Source organism: Siphateles boraxobius, unplaced genomic scaffold (assembly GCF_051911475.1).
Source record: "Siphateles boraxobius isolate OS27281-9 unplaced genomic scaffold, OSU_SipBor_1 6, whole genome shotgun sequence".
NCBI lineage: Eukaryota > Metazoa > Chordata > Actinopteri > Cypriniformes > Leuciscidae > Siphateles > Siphateles boraxobius.
In genome coordinates, this window is record NW_027509186.1 from 40,136,296 (window position 1) to 40,156,184 (window position 19,889).

Sequence of the window (19,889 nt, forward strand, 5' to 3'; positions counted from 1 at the left end):
CTAATTCATTAAAAGATAGTAATGAAATGAGGTGTTAATTATTTTTAACTTTGAGCTCCACTTTTCAAGGCTCAGCTGACCAGCAATGCATTTAGCTGCTGAAGCATCACTTAATAGAGACCAATGGCATTGATTCAATGCATGACTCGCTGATTTTTGTTTGCCGTGGCTTCCTCACGCTGTGGATGCTGACCAGCGCTGACACTGATGCCATTCATGGTAAATACCCTTAAACGTTAAAACGATGACACGACAAATATTTCGCTTTTCTTGGACATGGCAACCCTTTCACGAATATATATGACTTGACCTCAAAGACAGACGCATGTAATTGCACGCGCTCAGTCAATCTCTCCCATTCAGTCTATTTAGGCTTAAGTGCAAATCCTCGAAGCCTTTGTACAAATCACCATGATAAAAACAGTCTTGTTATCATTATTAACTTATTTAACATTCAATACACATTAATGAAGTTCAAAACAAGAAGGGTATAGCCTTATGAAAAAAGAAAACACGCAAATATCGTGGTTGCTGCGGTTACTTGCATTCCTCTGCGGTTGGCTTGTCAGTAGCGTTGTACTGCAATATAGCGGTTATCGTGACAGCCCTAGTTGTCAAACATATTTTTACTACATTAACAAGTGAATGACAACAAAAGGTGAAAGATTTGATCTCTGTTGCTTTCTGCTATTAAATAATGGTTCACTTGAACTGATTCAAACTGTATTTCTGTGTATTTTAGACCAGGTGAGAGTGAAAGAGCAAAGACAAGAACTGAATGAAGTGGAGGAGGAACATCGTAACTTTACAATTCAGAGAACAAAACCCCAAAAGACGCACACCTGCACTCAGTGTGGAAAGAGTTTCTCACGGAAAGGAACCCTTAACACACACATGAGAATTCACACTGGAGAGAAACCGTATACATGCACTCAGTGTGGAAAGAGTTTCACTGGTGAATCAGGTCTCAGTTATCATCTGCACATTCACTCTGGAGAAAAACCATTTAACTGTGATCAGTGTGGTAAAGATTTTATTTCATCATCAAATCTAAAAGATCACCTGAAAGTTCATTCAGATGAGAAGCCTTATGTGTGTTCTCTCTGTGGAAAGAGTTTTTCACGACTGGACAGTTTTAAACAGCACCAGAAATCACACAATGAAGTGAGAGATCATGTGTGCTGTGACTGTGGGAAGAGCTTTACTAGAGCTGAATGTCTGAAACAGCATCAAAGAATTCATACTGGAGAAAAACCTTACAAGTGCTCATATTGTGACAAGAGTTTCACTCGGTCTGAATCTCTGAAATCACACAAGCGAGTTCACACTGGAGAGAAGCCGTACGATTGCTCTCAGTGTGAGAAGAGTTTCACAGAGAAAGGAAACCTCAAGACACACATGAGAATTCACACTGGAGAGAAACCGTATACATGCACTAAATGTGGAAAGAGCTTTTCTCGTTCATCAACTCTCAGTCATCATCTGCATGTTCACTCCGGAGAAAAGCCATTTAACTGTGATCAGTGTGGTAAAGATTTTATTTCATCATCAAATCTAAAAGATCACTTAAAAGTTCATTCAGGTGAGAGGCCTTATGTGTGTTCTCTCTGTGGAAAGAGTTTTTCTCGGCTGTTCTGTTTTAAACAGCACAAGAAAACGCACAATGAAGTGAAAGATCATGTGTGTTGTGATTGTGGGAAGAGATTTACTACAGCTGCCTATCTGAAACGGCACCAAAGAATTCATACTGGAAAAAAACCTTACAAGTGCTCATATTGTGAGAAGAGTTTCGCTCAGTCTGATTCTCTAAAATCACACGAGCGAGTTCATACTGGAGAAAAGCCGTACTACTGTACTCAGTGTGGGAAGAGTTTCACCAAATCAAGTAATCTAGGGACTCATATTAAAAAGCATTGTTCTGTGTCATAGTGAGAAAATGTTCCCTTTCGAGAGGTCTCTCGTATTGCGTAAGGCTTAGCTTACTCTATGGGAAAACTCCTTTTCTTAAGAATATTGAAGCAAATTTTTTAAAATGCAGTGCAGCTGCAGAGCAGACACATAGATGAGCGACTAGCACGGTCATTGGCTGTGCTGCGGCAACTGCATAAGCCTATGGCGAGCCAGCCAGAATGGGCATGGCCTATGACTATATAGGCACACATTCGGCCATGGCATTCAGATTTTATCTCCTTCAGCGAACTCACCACTTCGCTGATCTCTGGAATTGAAGCTCTTCTTGCTGCCGTCGAAAAGCCTTCAGCGGAACAAGCCCTGCCTCGCAGATCTGTGGATGCCGGCTTCAACTTCACGTCGCCTTCAGCCCGCTGTTCTGCTGTGCCATCGGGTGCGCTATATCCTTTTAAGCAAAATCTTGTGTTCGCCGGCGTGTCACACCTTTTTCTAAAAGGGCAAATTCTGAGGCATTGTTTTAAATGCCTCGTTCTAACTGCATTTCGTGTAGAGGCCCTCTCTTCGGCGGAGATGTCACATTCTCTGCGCTTCCTGTTTCTCGCCAAGGGTGGCTGCCCTGAGTGTAACGAGATGGATCTCCCCACCCTGCAGGCTCGATTGTCTGTTTTCACCGATGACGACCCGCTTCCTGTTCTTCCTTAGCTTGAGCCGCGCAAAAAAAAGAACCGCGCACAAGGATGCCAGAGCGGACAGATGCAAGCGAGCACATACCGATCCAGTCCACGCGTGCCTCGCTCTCTCCCAAAGAGACTCCCTCGCCAGTCCTATTCACACAGGCAGACCAACGTCCCTCTCTTCAAGTGGCCGATCTCGTCTCTTTCGGTGGATCAGACGAGGAGGATGAGAAGGATGACAGCCTTTCCATTGCTGTATCTGAATGCAACGAGAGGGCGTGCTCCATTTCCGGCCCCACATAGTCAACTCAAGTCAGCGCAAGCAACACGAGAACCTTGACACAGAGCTTCTCTGGGTACTTACCAGGGCCCCTCAGCAGAGATCTGCCCCCTTCTTCCCAGAAGTGCACAGCGAGCTGACTAAGTCGTGGAAAGCACCTTATTCAGCGCGTTTAAAGCCTTCCTTTTCCTCAACGCTCTCTACTGTCGACGGCGCTGCAGAAAAAAGGTTACGAGACGATTCCTCCCCTCGAGGAAGCGGTGGCCGCACACCTCTGCCTGCCCACTGCTGCTGGATGGAAAGCCAAACTCCCCCACACATTGGACGAGTCTGGACCCGAACCGGAAGCTTTTAAGGACCTGTGCAGCTCCACGGATTTGGCCCTGCGAGCCACAAAGTCAACAGCCCAGGCGATCAGACGAAGCATGGCGAAGATGACGGTGCTTGAACGGCACTTATGGTTAATCTTGACTGACATGAAGGATGCAGACAGGGCAGCTTTTCTCGACTCCCCTATCTCCACTGCCAGTCTGTTCGGCACAGCAGTCAAAGGCTTTGCGGAGCGCTATACCGAAGCTCAGAAAGCCTCGCAGGCTATGCGCCATTTTTTCCCCGAATCTTTCCAGCTCTGCTTCAAGCTGCCACAAGAAGGCGCCGCCTCCTCAGCAGGTGATATTAGCGCCTCCGGTCCTCCAGCCTCGCCCAGCGGCTGAAGTCCGTCATGAGATGGGGACACCGACCCAAGATTGTGCTGGACCCCCCCCCCCCCAGCCTTGTAAGCCTTCCAAGTCAAAGGAAGAAAGAGGGAGAATTCGAGTTCCGCTGAGGCCAGACCAAACTCCAAAAAGCCTTTATTAGATTTCCCAGTCCCCTCTTTTCAGGTGGCTGGAAATACCAATGTTGCAATAAATGGGTCTGTTATAAAACAAGCACACCTGCAAACAAATGCCGGTTTTACGGCGACTCAAATAAAGCACAAAATGAGCTTTTTTCTGTCTGTTTCCCCAGCTCGCGCTGGAAACATAACATATGTTGGTCATGTGCCCACAAAATAGTATGCACCCCTGCACATAAGCACTGTTCCCACAGTATCAAGCTTTCCTTCGGCTCACACTGGGAACGTAACCTTGGTTCCCTGAGATGAGGGAACAAGTATTGCGTGACCCGCCGTGCTACTGTGCTTCGATCAGGGAATCGCTTCATTCGATTAAGCCTGAATGCCATGGCCGAACACCCATTCTGTCGGGCTCTGACGTGCCAGGGCGCGAAGCTACCCGATTGGTTCACGCTTCAGAGCCGCCTCGCCATATGCTTATGCATTTGCCGCAGCACAGCCAATGACCGAGCCAGTCGCTCATCTATGCTGTTCAGCTGCACTGCGTTTTAAAAAAATTGCTTCAATATTCTCGAAAAAAGGAGTTTCACATAGCGTAAGCTAAGCCTTACGCAATCCTCGTTCCCTCATCCCCGGGAACCGAGGTTATGTTAGTAACCGAGACGTTTTGTTAGATTCACAGCACTTTACAATAACAGGGCATGAATAATCATGTACAAATTCCTGAAATAATTCTTACTTCAACATGAACTCATGATTAGGGTTGTAACGGTATACCGGTATGGCGGTTTATCACGATTTTGACATGTACGATTATCATATTGTGAACATTTGCTTAAGCAAGATCTCACTTGCGCATATACAACTTCTTTCCACTTGACTGCTTATACTCCACCTATACACGTGCAGCGGAGAAAACATTTGAGACCGAGGCTGCGAATTCTAATCTCTATCCCCGCCGAAAAAAGAGTTAAAATCTGCAGTGTGGGAATACTTAGGGTATCCGAAAAACGAAACGAGGGTTTTCCTTGAAGATGGATATCCAGTTGTATCCAGAAATGTGGACAATGAGTGGCTACAAAAGGAGGAAATACGTCGAACATGTTCTCTATTATTCGCGAACACCATCCCTCCCTGCAGATAAAGATCCATGTATAACTTACGGCTGTATTATTTCCATGTTGCTAAGGGAATTTACAATATAACCCAGATGTCACGTAAAATTTGATAGATGGATGAATAAATTTAAAATATAGCTGTGCAATAAATCAAATCGCTATATGAGTGTCTATTAATATACAGTGCAAAAAAACTGCTATACTGTAAATCTATATTCTGTGTGTCTGAATGAGCAGCGCCCTGTCGCCTGGTACATACTCAAGTATGTGTGACGCTCATGGTGTTTAAAGCGCCTGCCGTCTCACTCGATTTGAGGATGTGAACACATCAACATATCCAGAGCTTCTCTGAGAGAACAAAAAGAGCGTTTCATAATTTTATTTAAATGAATCATGTCAAATACACTGTGACTGAAACTCATAGGAGTTTAAGTACAGCCTGTCAAAATAAAAGTTGTTTAGCTTAATATATTACTTTTGTACAATAGAATGTAGCCAACTTAAAGTTATAACAACAACAATAATAAAGTTTATTTCAACTTTAAGAAATAATAGTTTTTTTGTCCGTTTTAATTTAGTAAACATCTGTTGTGCAGATCTGCAAACAAACAAAAGTTAAATTTTATCTGATTGTATTTTCAGTAATATATTTGTATTAAATCATAGAATCCAGAAAAAAATTAATTTCCCAGAATTTCTGAGGAAATAAAATGCATGACTATTATCTTGTAATTATCTTAAATAATAATTAATAAATTAAGAATAAAAATAAGTTAGTTTTTATGAATTCAATTGATTAGACATGTTTGTTCAAATGGGAGTTGTGCAGCTTTTTTTTTTTCTTTTTTTTTCAAAATAGACCTTCCATAAGTTTTTATTTTTCATTAAGAAAGTTTCTTTTAATAAACCATATGTTCAACCAAAAAACCCTATGTTTTGATTAATTTAAGGGTCATGGTAGCTGATGATTATAATAATAATGATTGTTTAGTACTGTATTCTGTGAAACCGTGATATTTTCGAGACTATTATCATACCGTGAAAATCTCTTACTGTTACAACCCTACTCATGATTATTGAAGACATGAACTAATCATGAATCACTGGAGAGCGATCCTTAACTATCACAGGAGTCATAATGATTCATGCATGAATAACAGTAGCCGTAAACATGTTCTTACATTTTTGATAGTTCATGCATTAATTAACGTTTAGGGGTAAACTAAATCAATCATGCTCCACAAGAATAAATAAGAAGTAATCTAAATTTGAATTAAACATATAATTAAATACTGCCATAATTTAAACTGTGGAAAATAGACTAATAACTAAACCGTTTTCTGATTTTTATAGTTAATGTAGGCCAATGTTTAGTAATAGCTACTTTTCTTCCCAAAACTACAGTATGTAGGGTTTGTTTAGTGGCGCCCTCGGTGCTCGCTCGGCTCATTAGTTGTGTTCCTATGGTAATGTTGGCCTTTTAATCTCATAAATATTGACTGCTTTGGTAGACAGAATTAATAATTAAAGACATGTTTGTATGTATGTTGTATTTGGGAGTTTTCAGGTGGTTACGTACAGTAATTAACTGTATTTTTAGTTGTTTAAATGTATATATACTTCGATTAGCATTAGCTTATGCCCTATTTTGCATGTAAATGTGCCTTATGTGTGTCTTTACAGGTATTTTTGTGCTTTCTTTTAAGTCCATATATGTTTAATTGTATAAAAATAAAAGAACTACACAATTTGTATCTTTGTTTTTGGTACCATGGGTGTAAAAGAATAAGGATGACACATCATAAACTAAAATATGAATAAACATATACAATAAGAGTAAGTGCATCATTGTGTCATGACTTTACTTGAGGAGGCACATCATAATTAAATAATTAACTAGCCATACACTAATATAGAGTAATGACTTGTTAATGCATGACTGTGTCATGACTTTACTTGAGGGGGCACATCATAATTAATTCACTGTTAACTACTTACCAATTTCAGCTCATGGTTTATCATAAACTTACTATCAAATACACATGTACTACAACAAGTATTCAGCCCAGTTGAATGATGTTGTGTGGCTTTTCAAAGAGTCAGAGAACTGATGAACAGTATCATCATGTCTTATGTCGGGATGGAGAGCAGGGCCGTGCAGAGACCTCTGGAGGGGCAGGTGCTCAAAGTATAAAAGGGAGCACATGCGGAACAAGGCTTTAAATAGGGCTGTGCTCAAAATATCAATACAGTAATATATCAATACGGATGATTCTGTATCGATACAGTAGCAAATGCATTGATGCAGTTTTGAAAAAGAAACAGAACAGAAAAGACAAATTTTACGTTTAAAAGATTAAAAAAATAATTAATGTGCAGTGTGCACCTATTAATAACTCTGGGATTAGAAACTGAAGTATCTTAAGTTGTCCCAACCTGATGGCTTTTTCTTCTCTGTTATACAGAATAATAAAGAACAGCTGTTATAGTAAACTGTGTAGGACAAAATCAACGTGGCCCATGTTTCGTACAGTATAGTTTTATTTAATGCCATATCAGCATCTATGGCTATTTTCATGGCATAAACTGATTTACACAAATACAAGAGTTACATTTATACAATGAAAATAAAAACAAAGCAAACAGAAACAGCAATTAATACTTTACAAGATTTTTAACATTAATGTGATACCTGTTCTGGTACATTCTTACTAAAGTCCTTAAGTGAGTTTGCTGTCTTTGCTGTGGTTGTTACTGCTGCTGCTGCTGCTGCTGATACTGCTGGAGCTGATCTGAGACATTAAAACAAACATATAGAGATATATTAGCTGATTAAATCATTTTTATGTAACCATGACAAGATGTAAAGACTGCTGACAGTGTTTGGAACCTTCACTAGCTCACTGACCTGCTGTAAAGCTGCAGATTCTGCCCAGGCTGCTATAATATAATAATAGTAGCCTATATAATAGTACTAGGGGAGATGTTCACAGAGGGTTCTGCACACAAAACATAAGATATTGGTAAGCGATAATAAGCCTAAACTCTTACCAGATTTGTGATGATAATTTTTATGGCACTATACGTTTTTAAATAAATACTGTAATAATAATAATAATAATAGTTTAAAGTAAAATAATAGTTTTTAGTCAAATAACATAAAAAGACCAGACCCCTCGACGCCCGTGAAACTTTACTCCCTCAAACTGCAAGCTAACGTTACTTCTACAGCCTACACACAGCAATATAATCAACATCTCAGCATGCTCTTCACGTCGTTCTTGTAAAATAATAATAATAAGTAAACAAACATCAAAATCACTTCGCTGAGAATAAAACACCACTTACCAGCAGCCGCAGAGTTGAAGAAATCCTCTGGTAGTGCGCGTAGCCGCGCGAAATTAAAAAATGCTCGTGCAGCGTGAGGAATCGTCCCGGATGAGTTCGTCAGGTGACAGGTCATCATGTGGGTCATTTTATTTACGGCTAAATTATTATTCATTAATTTTACTAATAGTTGGATTGGGCAGGCATCCACAAAAGGGCCTTTAATTACAAAAAAATGAGAGGAAATTTTGCCTTGACAAAAGGGCACTTTGGGCACCAAGGGGCAAAAGGGCAGGTGCTCGAGCACCCAAAGAGTACATGATTATTCATGTCCTGTTATTGTAAAGTGTTACCTTCACATTAGGTAATTTGTGTAGTTAATTAATAAACTAGTGTTGCTATGAATGCCACAAGAATTGTGTTTTATATGTTGATTTAACGCTTACTCAAAGAAACACCAAAATTAATAGAGACTGGAAACAAATGTAGAAAAACAACAATAATCAGTTATATGTTAATATATAAAAAAATGTGAAAAAACGTCCTGTGGCCTGTTGCACAAAGCCGGTTTCATTTGATAACAAGTTTGAGCAAATCTGGCTTTTTTGGGCTCAAGAAAGTGGATTGTTATTAGTTGTGTTCATCACCATGCCAACTTACGCTACACGGCTAACCTGTTCTGGCGCAGGTTTTATTCTGGGTTAGAGACATTTGGAAACGTTTTTGGGGCAGACCTGACTTGGGATTTGGGGCTCAGGTCTGGAAGCAGACAAACTGGCTTAACCAACCGTCTTCTGTCTCACGTCACTGAGGTCAGATAAATCCCATCACATAGAGACTGGGTCGTTTCCCTAAATTATTAAATACAAAAAAATGAATCCCTTTAGCTAAAAAAACATATACTTGTATGAACATAGAAGGAGGAGTGGCTTGCTTTAAAGCTAACTCCAAGTAAATTATACAAAGAAAACTTCAAGTAATATATATAATTTTTTTTATATATATACTTTTTTGTATTAACAAAAGCTACACTGTAAAAAATGGACAGTCAAATCATGACAACAAAGGTTTTTACATCAACTCAAAATAAGTTACTTTAAAGTTATACAAGATTCAACAATTTTTTTTAAAGGGACATTGTGTAGGAATTTCTCCCATCTAGCGGTGAAATTGTATTTTGCATTCAAACAAATTGTGCTCTCCAGCGCCTCGCTTTTTCAAATGCGTGTTGCATCTACGGTAGCTGTTATGTACCAAAAAGCTATGACAGGATGTCTTCTAATAGCACTTCGTCGAGTTTTCCTTCGGGGGAACAGGTTTGTTATTTCAAACAAACTGCAACTTGACACGATGAACAAATGAATGTTACAGTATGAATAATAACAGTGCAATGCAGCCTTTTAAACTTGCTGGGGCAGTGAAGCGCCTCTCACTGTTCTGCTCCTCCGTTTTTGCTGCTCTCAGTGACGTGACGCTGGCTCTGAACGAAAACGCCTTGTGGAAATGCGTTGGCCTAGTACTTTTTGACCCTCTCTGCTATTATAGTTTTTCAAGATGGCGGAACAACATGGAAGCCTCCGTGGACCTACCCGTCACATGTTTATAAAGATAATAAATTCTTCGTTTACGAGGATAAGTCAGACAATTGGCAGAGGTATTGGTACACCATTGAGGACATATTTATGAACAAAAATATTGATTTTAGATAATACAATACCTAAAAAACTACACATAGCCCCTTTAAATCAGTTTAATGTAATTTAAGTTGAATTGACTGGTTGATTGTACTTAAATTTAAGGCAGCAAGTTTTTTTTAACAGTGTAGTCTGGGCCATTTAAACTGTTTATTCATCAGTATTAATCATATTCTTATTATTCATGTGTATGCTATTTGTGTGTGAACCATTTTTGTGAAATAAATTAGCTTGATTCTTAAAAGCAAATTTATTATAATTGTATATGTTTGTGTATGCATGTACAGTAGTCAACATTTAAAGTGGATCAAAAAAGTTAATCAAAGTTGTCATAAGATGCATTTGTTCAAAATGCATGTATAATAACTTTGATGAAAGGTTTTGATCCACTTCAAATGTTGACTACTGTATGTATATGTATATATATAATATTATATATATATATATATATATATATATATATACAGGTCCTTCTCAAAAAAAATTGTGATAAAGTTCATTATTTTCCATAATGTAATGATAAAAATTAAACTTTCATATATTTTAGATTCATTGCACACCAACTGAAATATTTCAGGTCTTTTATTGTTTTAATACTGATGATTTTGGCATACAGCTCATGAAAACCCAAAATTCCTATCTCAAAAAATTAGCATATCATGAAAAGGGTCTCTAAATGAGCTATTAACCTAATCATCTGAATCAACTAATTAACTCTAAACACCTGCAAAAGATTCCTGAGGCTTTTAAAATCTCCCAGCCTGTTTCATTAATCAAGTGTGGCAAAAAACGCTGCACAACGAGAAGAGGTGACCGGACCCTGAGGAAGATTGTGGAGAAGGACCGATTCCAGACCTTGGGGGACCTGCGGAAGCAGTGGACTGAGTCTGGAGTAGAAACATCCAGAGCCACCGTGCACAGGCGTGTGCAGGAAATGGGCTACAGGTGCCGCATTCCCCAGGTCAAGCCACTTTTGAACCAGAAACAGCGGTAGAAGCGCCTGACCTGGGCTACAGAGAAGCAGCACTGGACTGTTGCTCAGTGGTCCAAAGTACTTTTTTCGGATGAAAGCAAATTTTGCATGTCATTAAGAAATCAAGGTGCCAGAGTCTGGAGGAAGACTAGGGAGAAGGAAATGCCAAAATGCCTGAAGTCCAGTGTCAAGTACCCACAGTCAGTGATGGTCTGGGGTGTCATGTCAGCTGCTGGTGTTGGTCCACTGTGTTTTATCAAGGGCAGGGTCAATGCAGCTAGCTATCAGGAGATTTTGGAGCACTTTATGCTTCCATCTGATTTCATTTTTCACCACGACCTGGCACCTGCTCACAGTGCCAAAACCACTGGTAAATGGTTTACTGACCATGTTATTACTGTGCTCAATTGGCCTGCCAACTCTCCTGACCTGAACCCCATAGAGAATCTGTGGTATATTGTGAAGAGAAAGTTGAGAGACGCAAGACCCAACACTCTGGATGAGCTTAAGGCCGCTATCGAAGCATCCTGGGCCTCCATAACACCTCAGCAGTGCCACAGGCTGATTGCCTCCATGTTACGCCGCATTGGAGCAGTCATTTCTGCAAAAGGATTCCCGACCAAGTATTGAGTGCATAAATGAACATAATTATTTGAAGGTTGACTTTTTTTGTATTAAAAAACCACGTATTTTATTGGTCGGATGAAATATGCTAATTTTTTGAGATAGGAATTTTGGGTTTTCATGAGCTGTATGCCAAAATCATCAGTATTAAAACAATAAAAGACCTGAAATATTTCAGTTGGTGTGCAATGAATCTAAAATATATGAAAGTTTAATTTTTATCATTACATTATGGAAAATAATTAACTTTATCACAATATGCTAAATTTTTGAGAAGGACCTGTATGTTTTCACCTGTAGCGCTTACCACTCGGTTTCGAGGGACAAGGGCTAGGGGTAAGACGGAGGGGTTGGGGAAGGGGTAAGAGAGAGAAATGGGATTCACCATTATTGTCTGTCTTCTGTCAATTAATGTGGTTAATTTGTGTTGCTAGGTGAAATCTGCTATATTTAACGTTACAAGACAAACAATTTGGTCGGTGGCAAAACAAACAAATCTGTGACGGTGTCAGGTTGTTTAAAAAAAAATGTAGTGTTTATTTGAACAAAGTGTTTATTTGGGCTATTCCGTCAAAGACACAACACACTCAAGCCTGTAAAGCATTGAAATAAATATTGCTAACTTAAATAGGCTAATATAATAAAGTTAAAAAAGAAATTCATTTAATATTTCCACACAAAGATTGCGCTTTGCGCTTTGAGAGGGATGTGGGACACGAGAAGGAAAGAGACCATTGATCTCTTTGCCGATATCTTCATGTTTCTGACCTGTTGTATGAAGAGCGAATTTTATCTTCCATAAGGGAAAGGCTATGTTTGATATTGCCTGCCGGAGAAAGCAAAACTAAAATCACCCGCACGTGTGAAACGCGTTTTACAAATAAACTTGATGCGCCTTACCATGTCTAATAACAAGCACAAACTGTGTTAAACAGAATTTGACATGCACGTAAAAATGTGTCCTACAGCGTTTTTCTACTTTACCACAGTAAAGAATACGAAAATAATAGTCCTTTTTAAAAGGAAGAAACTATTATAATCAAGGAAGCAAGGAAAACTAGTGTTTGCTGTGTCAGTGTCGGTCTCCAAGGATGAAGTTGACAATGCTGACTCGTCATCTTCGCAGTGAACGCGCCTAGAGAAACGCACACATCATCACACACACGGAATAAGCAGAGTAGGCTAGTCGGTTACTTTTCTTTTTGAATTGTTGAATATTGTAAAATTTGCTTATAATCGAGTGACCAGATCGCAAACCAGAATTCAAGGCCGGCAAAGCTTAAATTTATGGGCTCACACACAACTCTCTCATTCGTCATGAATCCAGATATTTCCATGGCTGCGATGTAAAATTTGATTGATAACCTATTATTTCTTTTGTAAAAAACCTTTGTGCTTCACTCGTGTCACAATATTCATGTAAAACAGCATTCCCATATAAAAAATTTGTTTTGGGAGACCACCGCCGGTGCTACTCAACCACCGCAGTGGCGCTTTACAACCGCGGTGGTGCAGTTGTCAAGTTTACCGGCACAGCCCTAAAATTTGGAGAATTTTGACAAAATTCTGGAGTGTAATTTGATTTGTATAATGAAAGTTCAAAGACAAAACATTTATTATCAGAATCACCTGATTCTTTTGTTTAATTCTAAAGTTACTTTCTACACAAAGCATTATTTGTAATGGAAAAACAGCACAGTGGCCCCCAACTGAAAATTTTAGGGGCACAACCAGAAAATATAAGGGGACACAACGTAAATCAACATGCTGATCAAATATTCAAATTTCTACTAATTTCCACTGTATTACTAATGAAAATCTTTGATAATAGATGCAGAAATTACAATGTGCTGTTTTAAATTCAGTGTCACATTTTATTGTGCACTTTTGAAGATGCAACAACAAGGTAAACCGACAGCACCATCGCTGTCATCTCAGTACAAATAGGAAAAAAATATACATTCACGAATAAAAAAGTGCTAAGTAACAAAGTGCTTCGTAACCTTTCGGTCATTTCAGTTACAAACAATACCGCTCGCGCAAACCTAGTGTTCCACGCAGTTTTGGGGTAGCGACTGCAACATTCACAGTTCATGGAGTTTGTCTCCTAAAAGTAACGTTACGTTACCTCAACAAGTTGAATTCTCGCAGTCAGTCTTCCCTAAAATGGTGAGTTCGGGCCTTTTTCGCCACACAAACCTCTGAATCACCATCCGGTTGTGACAGTAAACTGGCACTGGGACACTAGCCGCCGGTCGGAAGAACGAGTCAATAGTTCGCTTGCTCATTGCTCAGACTAGGATGGGCATTTCAAGCAAAAAATATTCGAAGATCGCTGGGTATTATATGATTATTATCCGAAAATCGCACCCCTCCATCACATGCACGCACACATGCATGTATAGGCCACACACCAGAGCATGTGAGCAAAGAGGAGCGGTGTGACGCTTAAATATAAGTTAAACAAAAACTAAAACATACGTTTTATATTTATGTTTCATAATACAATGCTGTTTATTTATTTCATCTATGTTGATTATATGAAAAGGGAACCGCATGAGATGAGTCAGATAGGATCATAAGATGCCCAATATATCATTTGGAATGTGTCAGACATGATTTTGACCATTTATTAAGTTTTGTTTTGTAGAAATCCTTTCTTTAAAGTGAATTTCGTTTAGTATAAAAATCTGGTAAAGCAGTTAAAAGTGCACAGAATACACTTGAGAGTACAAAGTTTATCCGTCTTCGACTGCAAGAACTGGAGCGCCTCACAAATGAACCGAAACTCAGCGTATAGGATACTTGCCTCACAGACATGAAAAACAGTCCTATATATGGTCAAAATATGTCTACTTTTAAACGAAACAATTAGAAATAAATAGTTTGATTATATAGGCACGCGTGCGTTCACTACTGCAGGAATGACGAGTCAGCATCGCAACAATCATCTTTGCAGCCAACACGTTTAGTAAACACTTGTTCATTAATAAACAATTTAAATATCTCCTTGCTATCGTTTCCCGACACATCCATAATCATTAGGCTACTTTTGCCAGTGCTTTGCGGCAAGCTTCATGTGTGCTGAGCGTGAGGCATATATCCCGCACCCCAGTACCCTATATTTAATTCAATTCACATTTATTTGTATAGCATTTTTCACAATACATATCGTTTCAAAGCAGCTTTACAGAAAGAGCATTCGTCTAAATTACAATTTAAGAGGTGACTGTAAAGCATTTCAATTAATTTTAATTCAGTTTCATTTAGGGCTGCAACTAACGATTAGGCTATTTTGATAATCGATTAATCAGGCGATAATTTTTTCGATTAATCGGATAAAAAGTTTTTAGAATTTATTTGATTTTTTGTTTATCGTAACTAAATAAAACCTTAAATCAGGGTATTTATGTGTAAAAGTGTACTTTAAAAAAGAGCAAAAGCCACACATTGAGTTTTACTAATATAATCTTTATTTTTTACATTTTAAACCTAAATATATTGATAATTTAGGTCCCACTTTATATTAAGTGGCTTTAAGTACTATGTACTTACATCGAAAAATAAGTACAATGTACTTATTGTGTTCAGGTTGTATTGTAAAACACTTTTGCTGCTATTGAGGTGTGATACTGGTAAGGTTTGGGTCAGGTGTGGTATGGTATGGTATGGGTCGGTTTAAGGGTAGGTTAAGATGTAAGGGTTGGGTCAACTGTAATTACAAATTTAATTACATAAATTAATTACAGGTGTAATTACATGCAGGTATTTTCAAAATATAAGTACAATGTAATAACATGTATGTACAAAATAAGTCCATTGTATCAAATTATTAATTTCAATGTAAATACATAGTACTTAAAGCCACTTAATATAAAGTGGGACCCAAATAAAACTTAATAGTAGACAAATGCTATAAAAAGAGAACGGAATGCAGGTACGCAGCAAGCTAACAGGCTTGATTAAAAGGACAGGAAAAATGATGCATTAGTGCACAAGCATTCGCTGAAAACCACTGACTACAGTGACTAAAAAACAATCTTTTACTGCTGCTGTTATTAACTGCCTTTATATTTAGTGCTTCACTTTGTAAACACCGTTTTAATTTAACTATTTCTGCGGTTTCTATTTTAATCCATCACTTATGTTGCGAGCGAACTGATTGCGCAACCTGATGCTCGAGACAAAATAGATCTATTAGGCCGCTGTACGTGAGCTGTATCGTTCAGTTTCGTTCCGGCAAAAGGGGTACTACATTTTGTTTTGCTCAATATGTTCAACGTTAATAAAAGTTATCCAAGCAAAAAGTTCTCCACGCATTATCCTGCAGTTAATGAGAAAAGTGTAATTTATTGGCGCACTATATTGACTGCGTATTGAGACATATAAAACTGTTAGCTAGATTTTCAACCAATCAGCATCGAAAATGTAAGTAGGTCAGAGCCAAAATCAAACCAATATCCCTACGCACATGTAAACATGGAGGAGGACGTAAGCAGCGCATCTTCATCTGATAGCGGCGATCAAGCTTGATTAACACTCGTAAAGTGTATTCTTCATGTCGGAAAAGATGGTGGGAAAGGTCCGCAGCCCTTAACTGACTCTGATGGGAAAAAATCAAGCAATGTGCGAAGGAATGGCTCAAAACGTCGGACACTCCGAGCTAGCTATTGATCGCATGCTGCAGGTAAGTTACTTTCATAACATATGAATATTTTTTCATTATTTTTGTGTGATGAATGAAAGTCAGAATGAAAGTGAAAGTGAAAGTGATACGTGATGGCCAAGTATGGTAACCCATACTTGGATTTTGACCTCTGCATTTAACCCATCCAAGTAAGTGCACACACATTAGGAGCAGAGTAGTGAGTAGTGAACACACACACTGCAAACGTGGATACACACACCCGGAGCAGCGGGCAGCCTTGAGTGGCGCCCAGGGAGCGATTGGGGGTTATGTGCCTTGCTCAAGGACACCTCAGTCATATTCCTGCCAGTACTGGAATCGAACCAGCAACCTTTGGGTCACCAGTTCAACACTGTTACCATTAGGCCATGACTGCCCCACTTAGGCCATGACTGCCCCATGAATGGCAGCCCTGCAAATATGATCAAAACTGGCTGTAAAAAATAAATCTGCATCATTTATCCTTTTGATATTTCATTCAAAAAATTGCCAAAAATCTAACCTTTCATTGAAGTAAAAGAATTGAAAGTGGAGGGGAAATCACATTATGAAATAAATGTTTTTCTCCAAAACAGGTTGGCCACAATTATTGGAACCCTTTTATTAAATACTTTTTGCAATCTCCTTTTTTTAAGATAACAGCCCTGAGTTTTCTCCTATAATGTCTGATGAGTTTGGAGAACACCTGACAGGAGATCAGAGACCATTCCTCCATACAGAATCTCTCCAGATCCTGTAGATTCCCAGATCCATGTTGGTGCTTCTCCTCTTCAGTTCACACACTCATCAGGTCAGGGAACTGGGACGGTCATGGCAGAAGCTTCATTTTGTGCTCTGTAACACATTTTTGTGTTGATTTTGATATTTGTTTTGGATCATTGTCCAGATGGAAGATCCAAACATGGCCCATTATAAGATTTCTAGCAGAAGCCGTCAGGTTTTGATTTTTTATCTGTTGATATTTGATAGAATCCACGATGCCATGTATCTGAACAAGAAGTCCAGGACCTCCAGCAGAAAAATATACCCACAACATTAAAGATCCAACGGTACATTAAATTGCACACATGGGGTACTTTTTATCCTTTTTATCTTGCGTGTTTGCTGCCCAAAAGCTCTTTTCTTAGTTTCATCTGACCACAGAACCCTGTGCCGTTTAAAGTTCCAGTCATTCTGACAACTGAATATGCTGGAGTTTGTTTTTGGACGAGCGAGGAGGATTTTTCTTGAAACCCTCCCAAACAACATGTGGTGATCTAAGGGTTGTTTGATTTTTTTTAAATAGGCTTTCTGACCCCAAGACTCAAGTAATCTCTGCAAGTCTCCATCTGTGATCCTTGAAGAGTCTCTGTCCATTCAAACTCTCCTCCTCACCGTGCATTAAGGCAATTTAGACACACGTCCTCTTCCTGGTAGATTCATAACATTTTTAGTTGATTGTAACTTCTTAGTTATTGCCCTGATGGTCAAAATGGGGATTTTCAATTCTTTAGCTATTTTCTTACAGCCACTTTCTATTTTGTGATGCTCAACAATCTTTTGATGCACATCAGAACTATATTCTTTGGTTTTACTCATTGTGATGGATGAATAAGGGAATTTGGCCTTTGTGTTTCCTCATATTTAAACTCCTGTGAAACACGAAGTCATAGCTAGACAGTTTCATGTTCCTAGTCACCCTGGTGTGCTAAAAAAAGGTAAACATTAATGGGAATATACTTCAGAGATATTTTACTCGTAAAAAATTCTAGGGGTACCAATAATTGTGGCCAACGTGTTTTGGAGAAAAACATTTATTTCATAATGTGATATCCCCCCCCCACTTTCAATTCTCTTACTTCAATGAAAGGTTAGATTTTTGGCAATTTTTGGAATGAAAGATCAAAAGGATAAAGGATGCATATTTATTTTATACAGCCAGTTTTGATTAGATTTACCAGGGGTGCCATTAATTCTGACCATGACTGTACAAACTTTTGTCACATCAGAATCTCGATAAAAAACATCGACATGATGAGAGACGTTGTCCTCTGTGGCTTGATCTGTTATCTGTGTGAAAAAGAGGATGACCTCATCCAAGAGTACAATGTAAGTGACTAGAATTATTATATATATTTATGGTGTTTTGAGAAATGTATTTGTACATTGTTTTTATTTATAAAAATAGAAATGCAACTTAAACAGTAATCTTTTTCCCAATTGTATATAAAGCTAATGTGAAAATATACAACCTCTGTCATTGGTGAAACTTTACTTATGTTATTGTGAAAGTCTTTGTCTTTGTGGTCCTCTGAAAAATAATATTTTGATGTTTCAGTGATTACAAAGAAAATAAACTATAATGGTTTACTTGTAGTTGTCTTAGCATTTTAAGCTGTTATAAGAAATTTTTACAACCGTACACAAATCAACTTTATAATTATGGACAGACTTTTAATGAGATAGACAAGACAAAAAATACTTCTTTAATGTTTGTTTTACAGTGTGACAATGGAGATATCCTGCAGCACATAATGAAAATTGCCATCTGCAAGAGGGATTATCAGGAGGATTTCAGCATCATCTTGGAGGGGATGCAAGTCATGGCATGGCTTGGAAAATCTGGCAAGAGCCTGTGCTGTTCTTCTTGGACTCACGTATGCACTAAACCTCACCTACCCGAAAGAACTGCACACTTTTGAGGCCTTTGGAACTGGATGTTTGCAAGTTTTCCCCGAAATTATAACACTTTATAAACAAATTCATGACTTAGATTGAGACAATGCATTATGACCAAATTCTGCTGAAAAAAACTGCATTGATTGATGAACTTTTAATATTGTTCTACATAGTAGAACATAGGAATAGTAAATTCTGCTTGATTTATTTGTGAGAACTTAAATTAAAAAAGCTAATTCCACTAATAATATTAAATTCATCATGTGCCATAGACTAAATAATTTAGGAAATTTAGGGTAGATTTCACTAAAAAACAAACCTTAAAATCTACTCAAATATAATACGTGTAATATTGTTAACATAATTTTTTTAAGTAGATAGCATATAATATTTTTCAAAGTGTACATTTAGTGCAGTTGCTGCTGGTGTATGCAAATTGACAAATCACTATTAAATGTGTTATTTTGAAAAGTGTTTTTTTTCTATATTATATTTTGGCTTAATTCTATCTGTTATTCAGATTTTACCTCAAATATGACCTTTGAATTGGAACAACATAATGAGAAGTAATTGGGATGTTAATGCTACAGTAGAAGTTTTCTTGATAATCTTATCATGTTTACTGTGCCTAGATAGCAACTTCAGGTCTATCACACGTTTCAAACTGGTTTATTTTGTACTTCGAGTGGTAATTCGGCATTTTTGGGTTTATATGATAAACAGGTTTGAAAGTGAAAAATTCCCTGTTTTCCCTTTTTTTTCAAAATGGGCACCTTTAGCATAATTTTTCTCAAAAACTGCAAGGTTGCGTGCAGAGAACTTTTTCCTAAGGAATCTCTATATATTTCTGATGTTAAATATAAAAAAAGTAGGTAGTGCCCTACTCAGGGGCGTGGTAGCGGGGGAAAAAAGGGTACCGAGTACCCAGGGCCCGAGGCAGTGGGGGGGGGGGGGCCCTTAGAAGACGCCGAGCTCAAGTCAAAAGTCCGTACAATCCCCCAAACCTACTCCCCACACCCCACCTCCCCATCCCCCCACCCCCCCCCCACCCCCCCCCCGGTTGGAGAAATCACCGCGCTCAAATCAAAAGTCCAATGTCCAAATCCAA

General features: G+C 38.5%; 2 protein-coding genes across 2 annotated transcripts in view; both read left to right on the plus strand.

The window, feature by feature from the left end:
* Positions 1–6,659, plus strand: part of LOC143715491 (uncharacterized) — a 659,702-nt gene extending 653,043 nt beyond the window's left edge. The window contains exon 3 of the mRNA XM_077207324.1: positions 755–6,659. Within this exon, the coding sequence (XP_077063439.1) occupies positions 755–1,929 (1,175 nt within the window). The 3' untranslated portion in view covers positions 1,930–6,659. The remainder of the gene's footprint in view (positions 1–754) is intronic.
* Positions 1–19,889, plus strand: part of LOC143715460 (uncharacterized) — a 263,726-nt gene that overhangs the window by 149,377 nt on the left and 94,460 nt on the right. The gene's annotated exons all lie outside the window — the stretch shown is intronic.